The sequence below is a fragment of the Aythya fuligula genome, chromosome 14 (assembly GCF_009819795.1).
Source record: "Aythya fuligula isolate bAytFul2 chromosome 14, bAytFul2.pri, whole genome shotgun sequence".
In the NCBI taxonomy this organism is placed as follows: Eukaryota; Metazoa; Chordata; class Aves; order Anseriformes; family Anatidae; genus Aythya; species Aythya fuligula.
Window position 1 is genome coordinate 16729113 of NC_045572.1, and position 13881 is coordinate 16742993.

The following is a 13881-nucleotide window of genomic DNA, read 5'->3' on the forward strand; positions in this document are numbered from 1 at the left end:
CCCCAGACCCACAGAAATCCCCTATAAGACATTCAGCCGCTGCGTGGCACCGCGGACCCGTGCGCAAGGGTGCGGCAAAACCCTGCCCCACGGCCGGGCACGGACACGCGTGGGGAGGCCAGGAGAGGACCAGGGGAGAGCCCTGCTCGGTCCCTTCCTCCCAAAAGCCCCTCGGGAGCGGCGGGACCGGCCCGTTACTCCCCATCAAACCCCGGGGGTTGTGACCGGGGCCGGGCCCCCCCCCAAACCCTTGGTCCCGGGGACCCCCCAGAAGCTGTCCCCGGCCTTATCGCTGCCTCCACCTCGGGGAAAACCCGCTCGAGGCCCGAGCTGAGCCTTCCCCTGCGCCCGGCGGGAGGATTTGAGCCTAGAACGAATTTTTAAAATATATTTTATAGAGCAGAACAAAAACTGTAAATTCGGCAGAGTGAACAAAAAGAAAAAAAATAGAAAAAGAAAGAAAAATCCCGCCTCCGGTTTGAAGGCTGCTGCGAGCAGTAGGTTTAAAATAGCCGGAGTGGAGCAGCCGGGCTGTTGGCAGCCTCCCTCCCTCCCTCCCTCCCTCCCTCCAGCACGGCTCGCCTGGCTCCATCCTGCTCCCGCTGAGAGCGGAGGAGCCCCCGGAGACCTGCCCGGGGCTGCAGAAAATACATATATATATAAAAAATAATAATAATAATAAATAATAAGAAAGAAGAAGATGGGACTGTGAAGGGTGCACGCTTGCAGTCCTGTCACCCTCACCCCCCACCCAGAGGAAGGCCGACAGCACCTCTCGCTTCTCCCCCGGGAGCAGTCCCCGTCCTTCCCCAGCATCAGCTGAGCCCCCCCCGGCCCCAGGGCCCCAGCTGCTGAGAGCTGCGGATTAAACCAAGTCCGGCCTGAGCGGCCTCGAAATTGTCTGGTTCACCTCGGGTGCCCGAAATCCCCCGTCGTTTGCAAGCTCCTGAGCTGAATTTGGCCAAGAGCTGCGGACAGACACAAGGACCTCAAAATGCCCCCCAAAAATAGAGAAAAAAAAAAATAAGGCGGTGGGGATAGAGACCTGAGTGCGACAGCACCTACCTGTGCACACCCTTAACTGCACAAGGCGCTGCAGATCAGAGGTGAGGGGGTTGAGGCTGAGAGTTTGGGGCATCCCCCGGCCCCATGGGCAAGGGGGGGCGGCCCCTGCAGCCCCCCGGCTCTGGGGGCTCTGCCGGGGGTTGCGGGGCGGGCCCGGCTGCATCACCCCGGCGGGGTAGGAAAAAAGCCTGCACGACTGGAACATTGCTTCCCTCCACTTTCCATAAACCAGTTCAAAAGTTCTCTCGCACATCTTTACTTGATTTGAAAGCAAAATAGAGTGTCAGGATGGATCAGTTAAAGCGAGCCGAGAAAATAAAGAGGAGAGAAGGTCCTTTCCCCGGGCGCAGTCGCAGCCAGGGTCCCTCTGCCCCATCCCCTCGCCCTGTCCCCCAGAGCACCCCTCACCTGCCCCCAACCCGAGGGCTTCCCGTGTTGTTTTTTTTTTTCCACCTCCCCACACACCGAGGCGTTCTCCGGGAGGGCCCAAGGCCCGGCCTGTTGGGGGGGGACACAAAGGGTTGCTTTGGGATGGAGACCCGGCGTTATCCGCGATGCGCGGGGAGATGCTGCCCTGGGAGCGTCCTCCAGGAGCTTTATTCTAACCCCCTCGGCGAGAGAAAAGGAAAAAAAAAAAAAAAAAAAAAAAGTTAAAAAAGGCTAAAACCGGTTCAGGCACAAATCCCAGGAGGCCGACCCCAAAGAAATCCCCCTGAGACCCGCCGTGGGGTCCCTGAGTGCTGCGCGGGGTGCCGGAGGGGGGGGGGGTGCAGGGTGCGGAGGTGCCACCGTGAGCACGGGCGCAACCTGCGCGCTGCCGGCGGGATGGGGAGGGGGAAAGGATGGGGGTGCTGTCACCCCCCCCCAAAAAAAAAAAAAGGCTGGGGACAGGCTGGGGGGTGGAGGCCAGCCGGCCTGCGAGCGGCTGGGAATGATTTTCCACCTTCCCATTCGTTTCTGAAATATTTTTTATACCTCGCCGAGGCTGGGGGAGGCTGCGGGAGGCTGGGGGGGGGCTTTGGGGAGGGGGGCGGCACCCTCGCAGCAGAAGCGGGAGCAGGGGAAAGAGGTCGGGAGGGGGGGTCCCGGCGGGAGGGGGATGCGCGGGGGGATGCGCGGGTTCGGCCGCGGGCGCGCAAGGAGCGCGCATCGGCGGGGAGCGCGCAGGCAGGTCCGGGTCCGCCCGGCCGGGCTGGGCGAGCGCTAGATGGAGTGATGCATGAGCGAGACGGGGAGGTTTTAACCTTCAGGGGGAGGAGCCGCGTTTAACTACAGGCATTTGTTCTAGGGCAGGTCACTTTAATCTCTTTAGCTTTAAACTGTCCAACTCGCAACTCGCGTTTCTCTATAAGGGATCTTTACCACTTCCCTGCCTATGCGGCCGGAGTGCCGTGCCTCTCCCCGAGCAGAGACGAGCGGCTTCGAGGCGCTGCCCAGATCTCTTCTTCCGACACCCTTAAAATTATACTGTTAGTAATAAGTGGATTTGCTTTTGTTTTTGTTGTTTGCTTTTTTTTTTCCTTAAAAAAAAAAAAAAAGAAAAGAAAAAAAAAAAAGAAACAAAAAAAAAAAAAGCTCCTTGTTCCTTTCTGTGTGGAATAAACACCTGCAAACTCCCCCAGGCAGCCCGGCGCCCCTGCCATGGATTCCTTTAAAGGTGGAATGAATTTGGAGAGACTGCCCGAGAGCTTGAGACCCCAACCCTCCCATGACATGGCTTCCAGCTTCCATTTGCAAAGATCCTCGGAGCCCAGAGACCCGATCGAGAACTCAGCCAGTGAATCCTCCGACACGGAGGTGCCAGGTAACCCCCCCGCGGCCCCGGCCCGCTCCCCCCCTGCGCCGCCGCCCCCTCCCCACCGCTCCTTCCCCTCCCCGGGCGGCCGGCGCTGCTCTGCCCGCGCCCCCCGCGCAACCGGAGCCCTTGGGGTGCCGGGGGGCAGCAGCCGCCGCTGCCCCCGGTGCCTCCATCCCCCCAAAAAACCCCACGGAAGGGGCGAGAGGGGGCCAGGGGCCCGCATGGAGCGGCCGCGCTGACAGCCGCGGAGAGGGACACGCGTGGCCACCGAGCCCATCCCACGAGCTGCTTTTTTATTATTTTTTTTTCTTCTATATTTTTTCCTTCTTTTATTTTTTTTTTTTAATAATTTAGATAGTTATTAATCGATCGGGTCGAAGGGAAAGGGGGGACTCTTCGGGGAGCGCGGTTTTGCCGGAGGTTTCTGAAATAGTGTCAGCTTTTGCCCGGGTTTATTTTCCAGCTCGGGAGGTGCAGGCATGGAAAAAGATCTCTCTGTCAAAGGAGGGGGGGGAGGAAAAAAAAATTAAAAAAATAAAATTAAAAGGGCCCGCAGAGCAGGAGAGGTGGCGTGGGGCCGCCGCCGAGGGGATGTGCGCGGCCGCGGAGAGGTTTCGCGCAGAGCTGCGCGCTTTGCAGAAGCTCCCAGCGCCCTGAGCACCATGTGCAAGGGCTGCAGGGAAAGCTGTGGTTTCCCAGTTTGTATTCAATTAAAGTAGCAACATTTCTAGGATGACAAGGAAAGCTAGGAGAAGGAAACAAAAGCTGCAGGAAGGAGCGTGATACCCGTTCTCCACCGAGACCTTCTCGGGAGAAGTTTATGTCTCATTTCACTTAATTTTTCTCCTGGGTGATGGTGCTCTTCTCACTTTTAGCAGGTCCTAGAATCTAGAGAGTGGCCGCGGCGCGGGCCAGTCCCGAAGTGGCACACGGTGATAAAAACAGGGGCTGGCTTGTGCCTCCCAGGCTGATTCGCAAACAAAGTTAGGGACCGGCGTCTGGAAGGGACTGCGAGATTAGAGGGGATTATTTGAGATTAGAGAGGGAGATTTGCTCCATTTTGCACTACCCCTGTATGTGACCCCTCGGTGCCGGGGCAGGGCTCAGGACCCGCGTGCTTTTCTTCTCCGAGCAGCTACAAAAAACCTTTCACGATTTCTTTTATTTTCTTTCTTTATTTTTTTTCTTTTTTGTTTTTCCTTTTTAAAATTATTATTATTATTTATTTTTAAAGGCACATATGCCAATTAAACGTAACGTGTGTAATGTTTTGAAACTGTAACAGGGCCGGGCTCGGAGGCCGGATTTTTACCGAAATCACGGCCAGGCTAAACGCAGCGCGGGGGCTGCGGCCGCAGCGCTTTGCCTTGCGCTCCCCCTGCCCGGGACCCTCTCGGCCCGGTTCCTGCGGGCCTTTCCCGGCCGGGAACGAGAGCAAAGCCAGCCCCGAGTCGGAGCCGTGCGGGTTTCTTTTATTTTGCTTTCTCTTTCCCGCGGCGTGCAGCTCGGCCGGTCCAGCCCAGGCCGGGTAGCGATGTGCTGCTGCTGCTGCTGCTGCAGGCCGTGCTGGCTCTGCAAACCCCTCACCGCACACAGGGGCTGCAATCCTGCCCCTACACAGCTTTGGGGTTTCCATTTCAGCCCTGTTCTCCCCCCCCCTTTTATTACGGAGGCGAAAAGCGATCGCTGGGTGACTTTGAAAGGACGAGTCCTCCCGGCCTTCGGATGCAGCCCGCGATTATTTTTAGCCTCCCGGCCACCTCGCAGGGGTCGGGGCTGCACAAACGCCCCCGAGCCCCCCGGGCAAGCCGCCCCCGGGAGCCGGGCAGCGGGCCCCGAGCCCCTCCGGCTCCCCTTAGGCAGCAGCAGCAGAACGGGGCCGAGGGGGGGTGGCAGCCCCCAGCCCCGCACCGCCGTGCCCAGGGGGGACCCCGACCCCCGGCCGCACCTTTCCCGGCCCAGCCCGTCTCGTTCCGGCCTTCCCACCCCATTCCCCGCGCCTAATCCCGGCCAAACCCAGGCTGAGAGAGCAGAGAAGGGCGATAAGAAAGGGGAGCGGGGCTCTGTCCCCCGTGGCCGTGGGGCCTGGGAGGGATTCCTGCTTCCAGGCCGCGCAAATCCCCATCGCGAAAGCGCGCCTGGTTTTTGTTGTTGTTGTTGTTGTTTGCTCTTTTCGATACGGCTTTTTTTTTTTTTTTTTTTTTTTTATTTTTTTTTTTTTTTTTTTTTTTTCTTTGCAGTGGGCTTTGCTCAGCCTCGGGTTAAAATAAACATTGAAATCCTAAAAGCAGCTAAAGAAAAGAAAAGGAAAAAAAAAAATGGGGGAGTGGAGAGGTAGAGAGAGGGTGCCTTTTGCAATTAATTGCTGCTGCCTTTTACATCCCTACCCTGCCAAAGTTTCCTGTCGCAGCCGAGCACAACAAAGAAAATGGAGCAAAGATCGCGCCTTAGGTTTAAGGGAGTAAAGAAGGTGCCGTGGCCGGGCAGAGAGGCCGGTGCTGCAGGGAACCCGCTCCCCCCCGGGTTTTCTCGCCCCTCGGGCCCGCTCCGAGCCGGGCAGTCCCGGGGGTCCCGCTGCCTCCCCGGGGGTCTGAGTCCGGGCCGGGCTGGGCGCTGCCCCCCCCCGGGACGGGGAGCCCCTGCCTGGGTGCAGGGCCCCCGGGAACCGGGTGGGTGCCCCCGGTAGGGCGGGCAGGGGCGGGGGCGGGGGGCGGCGAGTCTGCTTTGTGTGCCTGCATTTCTGTCTGAACAAAAAAAAAACAAAAAAAAAAAAAAAAAGAAAAAAAAAAAAAAGAAAGAAAAACAAAAACAAACAAACAAAAAAAAAAATCCCACGACACCCCACCGCAGAAAAAGAACGAAGCGGCGAGCAGAAAAACGAGGACGGGGCCGCCGACGACCCGGCGAAGAAGAAGAAGCAGCGGCGGCAGCGGACCCACTTCACCAGCCAGCAGCTGCAGGAGCTGGAGGCCACCTTCCAGCGGAACCGCTACCCCGACATGAGCATGCGGGAGGAGATCGCCGTCTGGACGAACCTCACCGAGCCCCGAGTCCGGGTAAGAGGGGTTTAAAGGGGGGGGGAGGCAGGGGAACAACCCCTTGCGGGAGCCGCTCCGGCGGCTTGCGAGCAGCTCCCGGCCGCCCTGGCCGTGATTTTGAATTGCTAAACTCGGCGGCGGGGCCGGACAGGAGAAATTCACCCCCCGGCCGAGGAGATGCTGCCCCCGAAAAAGCTGCGCCCGGAGCCGGGAGGAGGCCGGAGGGAGCCGGGTGTGGGGCGAAGTCCCCCCCGGTGGGCACCCCCCTCGCCCTTTGGCTTCGCCGGCACACGGGGAGGGCGATCTCCCGTGGCACGGCTCTGCTCCGCCGCAATGCGGCCGCGGAATCGCCGCTCGGCCCCCCGGGACCGGCCCCAACCCCAGCGCGGAGCCGTGCGGCCCCTCCGCGCCCCGCCGCGCATCTCCCGCGGCTCCCCCGGGGGCTCTTTGCAGAGGCCGTCGGTGGGCAACGTGAGGGACAAGGGCTGCGGGGCGCTTACACTGCAAAGGCAATGAGCGCTGTAGACGCAGAATTGTAAGGAGAAGGAGCCTGGTCTTTACACGCCTCGGATGGCACCTTGGAATATATATATATAGCCCCGGCTGTTATTTAGGGGGAGATTTACGCGTGAGATAGCGAGCGGCCAAACCGGAGCGGCTCGGGCTGTGCTGACCCGCAGCCTCTCTGCTCTGTGCCCAGCTCCCCTTGGCGTCTCCACCCGGGACATTTCCCCGCGTGGAAAAGCGAGGCGGCAGCGCCCAGAGCAGGAGCCAGGGAGAAAAAGGAGGTGCGGGGAGCGCGGGGTCCCCCCTGGCCCAAAAAATCCGTTTTTGTCTCGGTCCTTAAACATCGAGTGGTCGACTCAGATGGCGAAGATTTTGTTTAAAATCTTTCAAGAGTAAACAGCCGCTGCATCGGAAAGCATTGTCCTAATTGCGTTTAAAACAAAACAAAGCCGGAGCGGAGACTAAACTGCATTAATATTGCTGGGATATTTCAGGAAGCAAATAAAACTAATATATGAGTAGCCATTAACATAATTTCGTTCTCCCTCTGTGTGGAGATGTTTTGGTTTGATGTTCTGAGATTGCAGATTGCAAATCTAACCTTAATTTGCTGTGAGGGCCTTCCTTTAAAATGTCTAGGAGCCATAATTAAAACTATTACCCTCATTTTCAGGAAATTCCTGTCTGGAAGCACCTTCCGAGGAGTATATTACAGGTTTCAAACATGTTGGCTTTCGTTTCCTCTTCATATTTATACGGGATTCTTTTCATTATTGTTATTTTTTATTTCAATAGACCCCGCCATCCCTTCCCTCCAAGTTTCCATCCTTGAGCCCACAGTTTAATAGGAGTTGCGCCATTCCTGCGCTGGGAGGGGAGGCCCCGGGAGCTGCCCCTGCGCCGGCTCCGAGGGGCGCGGGGAGGGAGCGCAGCCTCCGCGGGGCCGGGCGCATGGAGCCGCGGGGAGTCCGGTGGAGCGCGGCCGGAGAGGTTGGCCGTGCTGCTTTTTTAACCTGGGAAGAGAATTTGGCACTGCCCGGCCCCGGCCAGCTCCTCCTGCCCCGGCTCATGGCTCGCATCACGGGGGGCTTAAGCGCTTTCCGAGGGCTAAAAAAAAAAATAATACGAGAGAGCCTGGATCAGGTTTTTGCATCAAACACCAGGAGCGGCCCCCGCTTCTCTGTTCCCTAGTCAGGGCTGTAAATTCTCATTAGATATAAAGGCAGAGGCTGCATCCATCCAAGGGCGATGCAGGGCCTGATTTTTTTTTTTTTTTTTTAAACCTAAACATACTAATCCAATCCCCTTTTTTATGATCTGTAACAGGGGACTTTTATTACACAGCATTAGCATTCGGAAACACGGCGGAGCCGGGGCGAGCCGGCCCTAATCAGAGCGGGCCGTGCCTTCGCCCCGTGGAGAGGGGCGAGGGGCGGAGGGGGAGAGCCGGGGGGACGCGGCTGGGACCGAGGCGCGCACCCGCGGGCACCCGCGCAGCCGGGCTGGCAGATGCCGCCGACCGCTCCCTGCGCGCACAGCCGCACAGCGGGATGCGCGGATTTTGGCTCCCGTGGAGGGGGGCCGGGGGCCGCGCAAGAGGCTGTGCGCGGCCGGGGAGCCGTGGCCGGAGCCTGAGGAGGTTGGGGGGCGTTTGGCCGGCCCCCGGCTGTCCCCTGGCCGCCCGCTGCTCGGGGCGGGGGGCTCCGGGCGCGCATCTTTGCGCGCTGCGCGCATCCTCTGCGCGGCCGCCGTGCGCGCCTCGGCGCTGACCGTGCCGTGTCCGTCCCTCCCGCAGGTGTGGTTCAAGAACCGCCGAGCCAAGTGGAGAAAGCGGGAGCGGAACCAGCAGATGGACCTGTGCAAGAACGGCTACGTGCCGCAGTTCAGCGGGCTCATGCAGCCCTACGACGACATGTACGCCGGCTACCCCTACAACAACTGGGCCACCAAGAGCCTCACCCCGGCGCCTCTCTCCACCAAGAGCTTCACCTTCTTCAACTCCATGAGCCCCCTCTCGTCGCAGTCCATGTTCTCGGCTCCCAGCAGCATCTCCTCCATGAACATGCCGTCCAGTATGGGCCACTCGGCCGTGCCGGGCATGGCCAACTCCGGCCTCAACAACATCAACAACATCAGCGGCTCCTCGCTCAACTCGGCCATGTCCTCGCCGGCCTGTCCCTACGGGCCGCCGGGCTCGCCCTACAGCGTCTACCGGGACACTTGCAACTCCAGCTTAGCCAGCCTCAGACTGAAATCAAAGCAGCACTCCAGTTTCGGCTACAGCAGTTTGCAAAGCCCCGGCTCTAGTCTAAACGCCTGTCAGTACAACAGTTGACGGACTTGACACAAACCACCTCCGACAAACACCGCCGACAAAGCAAAGCAGAAACTAAGCGACGTTTAACGGAAAAGAAAAAAAAAATGAAATAAAATAAATAAAATAAGAACCCGATGATGACTAAAAGCAAAACCCGAGCAAGTGAGAGAGGAAAAAAAAAAGTAAAAAAAAAGAAAAAATATATATATAAAACCCGAAATCTCCGCGGACTTCGATTGTCTAAAAAAAATAATGAAAACCGACGACACAACCAACAAAGCAGCGCTTTTTAAAACAAACAAAAAAAATTATAAAAATTAAACATCAAAAAAAAAAAAACGTTAACGGACCAGAAAACTTTTGCAAGAGACATCGAAATCTGGTACATGGATGAGTTGCAATTTTTCTCTGGATTATGCGGGTTGTATGTGTTTACTTGAACTTGCACAGGAGTTTGTAAGGCGGCCGCTTCCCCGCGGGGAGAGCGGCGAGGGAGGGAGACGCCTCGGTGGTAAGAGCTGGTGGGACGGTTCTTGGCCGCTTGTCGCACGGGAAGAGTTTGGTTAATGTTTACCACTGAGAAACAGAATCACACTCAAAAACGACAAAAAAAAAGAAAGGGGGGGGGGGGGGAGAAAAAAAATATAATTCGCAGAGGAGTTTCTGCGGGAAAAATGGTAAAAATATTAGGTATGAAACTATAAAAAATAATAATGACAAGGGTCAACCACTTATATAAGGTTATATTTATATCTGCCGTTACATTGTGCCGGATCATTGTCCTTGGCCGTTGAATAAACTGTTTTTAAAATGCATGATTCTTGATGTTTTTTCTTTAGTTGGAAGCTATAATCCAGTCATTCCTGATACTAAGCAGCTCAAGGTTCCTACCTCTTCATCCTTTCCAAAAGACTGCAGTATCCCCGGTTGTGAGAGAGCACAGATACCCTCCAGCGATGCAAAAACTGTTCAGCTTTTTCCCATCCAAAGTCTTATCCTGATAATGAAATTATCATTCACCTTTATTTAAATGCAGGTTGTTTTTTTTTTTTCTCTTAAAAAAATATTAAAAACATTTTTAGAGTGTCTCAAAAAAAATAATAATAAAATAAGACCAAAAATGGTCTGTTATGAAGTGAATCCAGATACTGCATCTCTGCTAGAGAAACAGCGAGCCTCGGCGTCCGGAAAGGTTGCTTAGCAAAGCTGAAAGCGTTCCTTGCTTTTCTAACTGTGAAGGAAAAACAAGGAACCAAAAATGATCTTAAGGTGTTATTATCTTAAGGTGTTATTATGTAAATGTAGATACTTTAACAAGTGCTTGTTGGCAAAAAAGAAAAAAAAAAAAAAAGAAAAAAAAAGAAAATGATAAATATGATCTTTATTAATACGCATACAAAACGCATATGAAGTTTAATTGCAGGCATATTTGTTGCTTATTTTTGTCGATACTTATTACCTGTAGATGACAAAGAAACATAATATAAAATGCACACGGTACTTCTTTCCCAGTGTATTTCACACCTGTGGTAAACGTTACGCTGGATGTTTCAATTATGCTGTTGTGGATAAGGATGCAGTATATATATTGTTTTATAAGTTATGTTTTGTGATTTTTTTTTTTCAAAATTAAGAGCATGGGAATAAAAAAAAAAAGAAAAAAAAAAAAAAAAAAAAAAGAAACGAAATCTAGAAATGCCTTTAATGTTCTTTTCTGGCTGTGTTTAAGAGATCGACTAAGTGAGGAAAGCAGCTTTCTCCCCCTCCCCGCCCAGCGGTGGCGTTTTGGGGAGGGCCCCTCCGCTTCCTCCCGGTAATTGCGCCGTCTCCCCGCGTCCCCCCGCGCCCCCCCGGGAGCCGTCGGCCTGGGGGGACGAAGTCTCCCTTCCCCGGGGAGGGGGCCGCGGTCCCTGCCGCCCCCAGGGGCGCTGGAAACCCTACCCCCTTCTAATTTTATGGCAGGCTTTTACCGCTGCTGTTTTGGCGACCCGGCGGGGTTTATGGGCGCAGCCCTCCTGGCCGCGTGGATTTCTGCTCCCACGGAATCATAACACCTCCAGCCGTGGGATCACCTCCCCCAACCCCCCCAAAAAAAGGAAAAAAAAAAAAAAAAGAGTTAATCCTCGCACCCAGAAGCCCCCCCTCGCTGTCCCAGCTCCGCTGAGCCGTTTGCCCGTTTTGCCCAGGTGCGTTTTTCTCCTGCTGCTCCAAATCTCCCCGGATTCAGGACCCAGACTTCCTTCGATGCGTTTATTTTTTCCCGAGCCGTCGCAAGCACCGACGACCCGGCCGTCAGCATTTACCGTTACAATCACCGTTTTGCGGAAAACGCCGCAATTGAGCCAACGCCTCGCTAATTTCTCCGCGCCGGGGCCGGCCCCGACGGCAGCCGCCCTCCTGCGCGGCGACAAAAGCCACCGACGGGGCGGCCTCTGCGCGCCCCCTGCGCGCTCTTTGCGCGCCCCAAGCGCGTTTTTTTGCGCTGAGGTCGCTCCGCAGCCCGGCCCAACGGAGCCGTTCCCTGACACCGGGGGGGCACCGAGCCCCCGGTCCCCTCCAGCCCGGGGTCCCCGGTGCGCCCCGAGCCGGTGCCGGGGCTCAGGGGCGCACGGAAAGGGGCGCCCGGCGGTGGGAGCCGGGTCTCAACGGGAGCATGGTCGTTTGGGGGGCATGCAAGTCAGGAGAGGAAAATTAGTGCTTTTCCCCTCCGGTTTCATCAGCCCGTGGGGTAGCTGAAAGCCCTGGGCTGTAAATTTAGCCTGTTTTTTTTTTTTTTTTTTTTTTTTCTGTGTTCGTTTTCTCCTGCTCCTGGAGGTAGCACGGCTAGTTCCAAATCAGAGCAGCGCTCCCGCTCAGCCAAATCCTGCCGCGAGTTGTTGTCAGAGCCCTGAAACCCCTGAAATTCAGCGTGTTCGAGGGATATATCATGCTTTGGGTTTCTGTGCCCGTCGCCGGCACCAGCATCCCCCTCCCCGCCCGTGTTCCAGGGAAAAAGCACTCAGGGCAATGGGGGCATCTTGTGCACAGTTAGGGCTGGGGGAAAGGGAAATTCTGAGGAGGCATTGAGCAGAAAAGCAGCTCCTACACCTTCGCCGTGTGCTTGTCCGGATGCCCTGCAGCGGCTTTTAGGTCTCCCCGAAATTGTCACAGCGACTCGCTGGGGAGGGGGTTGGAGCACGGTTTGGCACCTCCCGGCCCTCGCACAGGGACATGGCCTCGGAGGCCCGGCTGCGTGCCCAGGCTGGCAGCAGAGGAGGGGGGGGCTGTTATTTCAGGGCCCCCCAGGACCCTCGAGAGAGGCCCCCCCACCTCTCCCCGCCTCTCTGCGCACTTGGATTTTGGAGCTCACCCCGCCAGCGCTGTGCCCATGGGTGTTCCCACGCCCCCCCCAAAACCCCCCTGGGTTTCTCTCCCTCTCCCCACGCTTTCCTTGGGGGGCTCCCCGCGGGGACTCCTGGAGCTGCCCCTCTTCTACCCAGCGTGGCTCCGTCCCGGAGGGTCTCTGCCCCCCGCCAGGCTGCGGAGAGCCCCCAGGCTCCTGCCCACCGACGGCAGCCCCGCGTTCCTCGAGGTGAGCGGATGCTTGGAGCCAGAGAAAGAGCTGAATCAAGTTTTCCATTTGTTCTGGGTGTGCTGGCTTACCTATTAGCATTTCCAAGGCAAGGCTGCCTGGGGAGCACTTTGCATACCTACCTGGGCTATGGGTTTGCTTGGGAGCCCTGGCCGGTCCTGAGGGGTCCCAGGCGGCCAAGCCAGAAGTTGCTGCGCTGTGGAGGCTCCTATTGCACAGCCCAGATGAAGTTCACAAAGACTTTCTGCCTCAGACTGCGCTGTTCGTTCGAGATTAAATGTCTTCTAATAAAAAGCTGTGGTCAGTTTAACTCCAAACTGCATACTTTTCTTTATCTGTGGCCTGGAACTCTGCAAACTATGCAAAGTCCCATTTAAATTAATGGGATGCTTCAGTACTGATTTTAATGGGATTTTGTATAATAAAAATAACACTTAGAAATGCCCTAACATTTTGCTGCAAACTTGCAACAAAAGTCACTGGAACTGGGATAATAAAATACAGGCTTTACTTGAAACCTATGAAGGTTTTGTCATTAACTTCAATGGCACGGTTTCAGGCCTTATTATTTTAGTTTACCATTGTATAAGTAAAAATTATTTTACCAATTAAGCAAGAATCTGTGACAACTTTTCTGACCCAGCCTGGCAACTCGTACGTGAAAATTTAGTTTGATATTATCAAAACGGCCGAGATATTCAGTCTCATAAACCAGCCTGTATACAAGGACAGAGAACAAATAAAAATAAGAAACTACACAATGTTGTTGCTCAGTAAGAGTTTGTCCACTGAACAATGCGAAGTTGTTACCTCTAAAAAAATACCTCAGATCCTTCTTTTAATCTAACCGAGAGAACAGTTTTCTGCTCACCCTCGTAGAAAACAGTAAAAAGCCCCTTCAAAGTAAAATATGTTTTAATTAACAGAGCTGCAAAATAAAATCCACAGCTATGCAACAAGCCTCCTCTGCAGCTCACCATTGTGTGAACCACTCGGGCAGGCTGCACTTATTAACAAGCTACAGGCTACGCTCTGCGCCAAACTGATTAAGCAGTAGGGCTGCAGGCAGATTTTCTATCAAAAATGTTTCAATGGCAGCCAGCCTTTTCTTTTGCGGCATGAATTTTTTATTTTATTTTTTCTTTTTTACAGGAAAAAATAATTTGTTTATCCCCAACTCCAATTTTTCTAATGAAGAAAGCACATGCGCAAAATTTTTATTTAAGAAAAAAAAACAAAACCTTCCCAACAAATAAAAATTCCCATAGGAAATAAAAAGAAAAACGAAAGAACATATGTGTTTGATTTTTCCCTTCTTCACCCAAGTCATTTCTTGCAAAAAGCCAGTAAACAATGCTCGGTCTCTGCTAGAGATGAGCGAATTTGCTCCGAAATCTTCCCAGGAGATCAGTAGAGCTGAGCAAAGGCTTGTGCCCACGGGCGAACCCCTCCGATGGAAATGAGCAGCCCAGAACCAGCTCCTCCCGACACCTCTGCTGGTGCAGACACAAACTGCCGGCAGTGCGCGGTGCCTGCACAGAATAAGATGTAAAGCAGCGCTCGATCCAGGTTGCTAATTCGAGTC

At 54.8% G+C, this 13881-nt stretch overlaps 1 protein-coding gene across 1 annotated transcript; it reads left to right on the plus strand.

Moving 5' to 3' along the window:
* The first annotated feature begins 2706 nt into the window (after positions 1-2706).
* On the plus strand, positions 2707-8743 carry PITX1 (paired like homeodomain 1). Its single transcript, XM_032197059.1, has 3 exons — positions 2707-2869; positions 5714-5919; positions 8204-8743. Exons 1-3 carry the CDS (start codon positions 2707-2709, stop codon positions 8741-8743), a joined length of 909 nt encoding a protein of 302 aa, XP_032052950.1.
* Positions 8744-13881: the final 5138 nt, after the last annotated feature.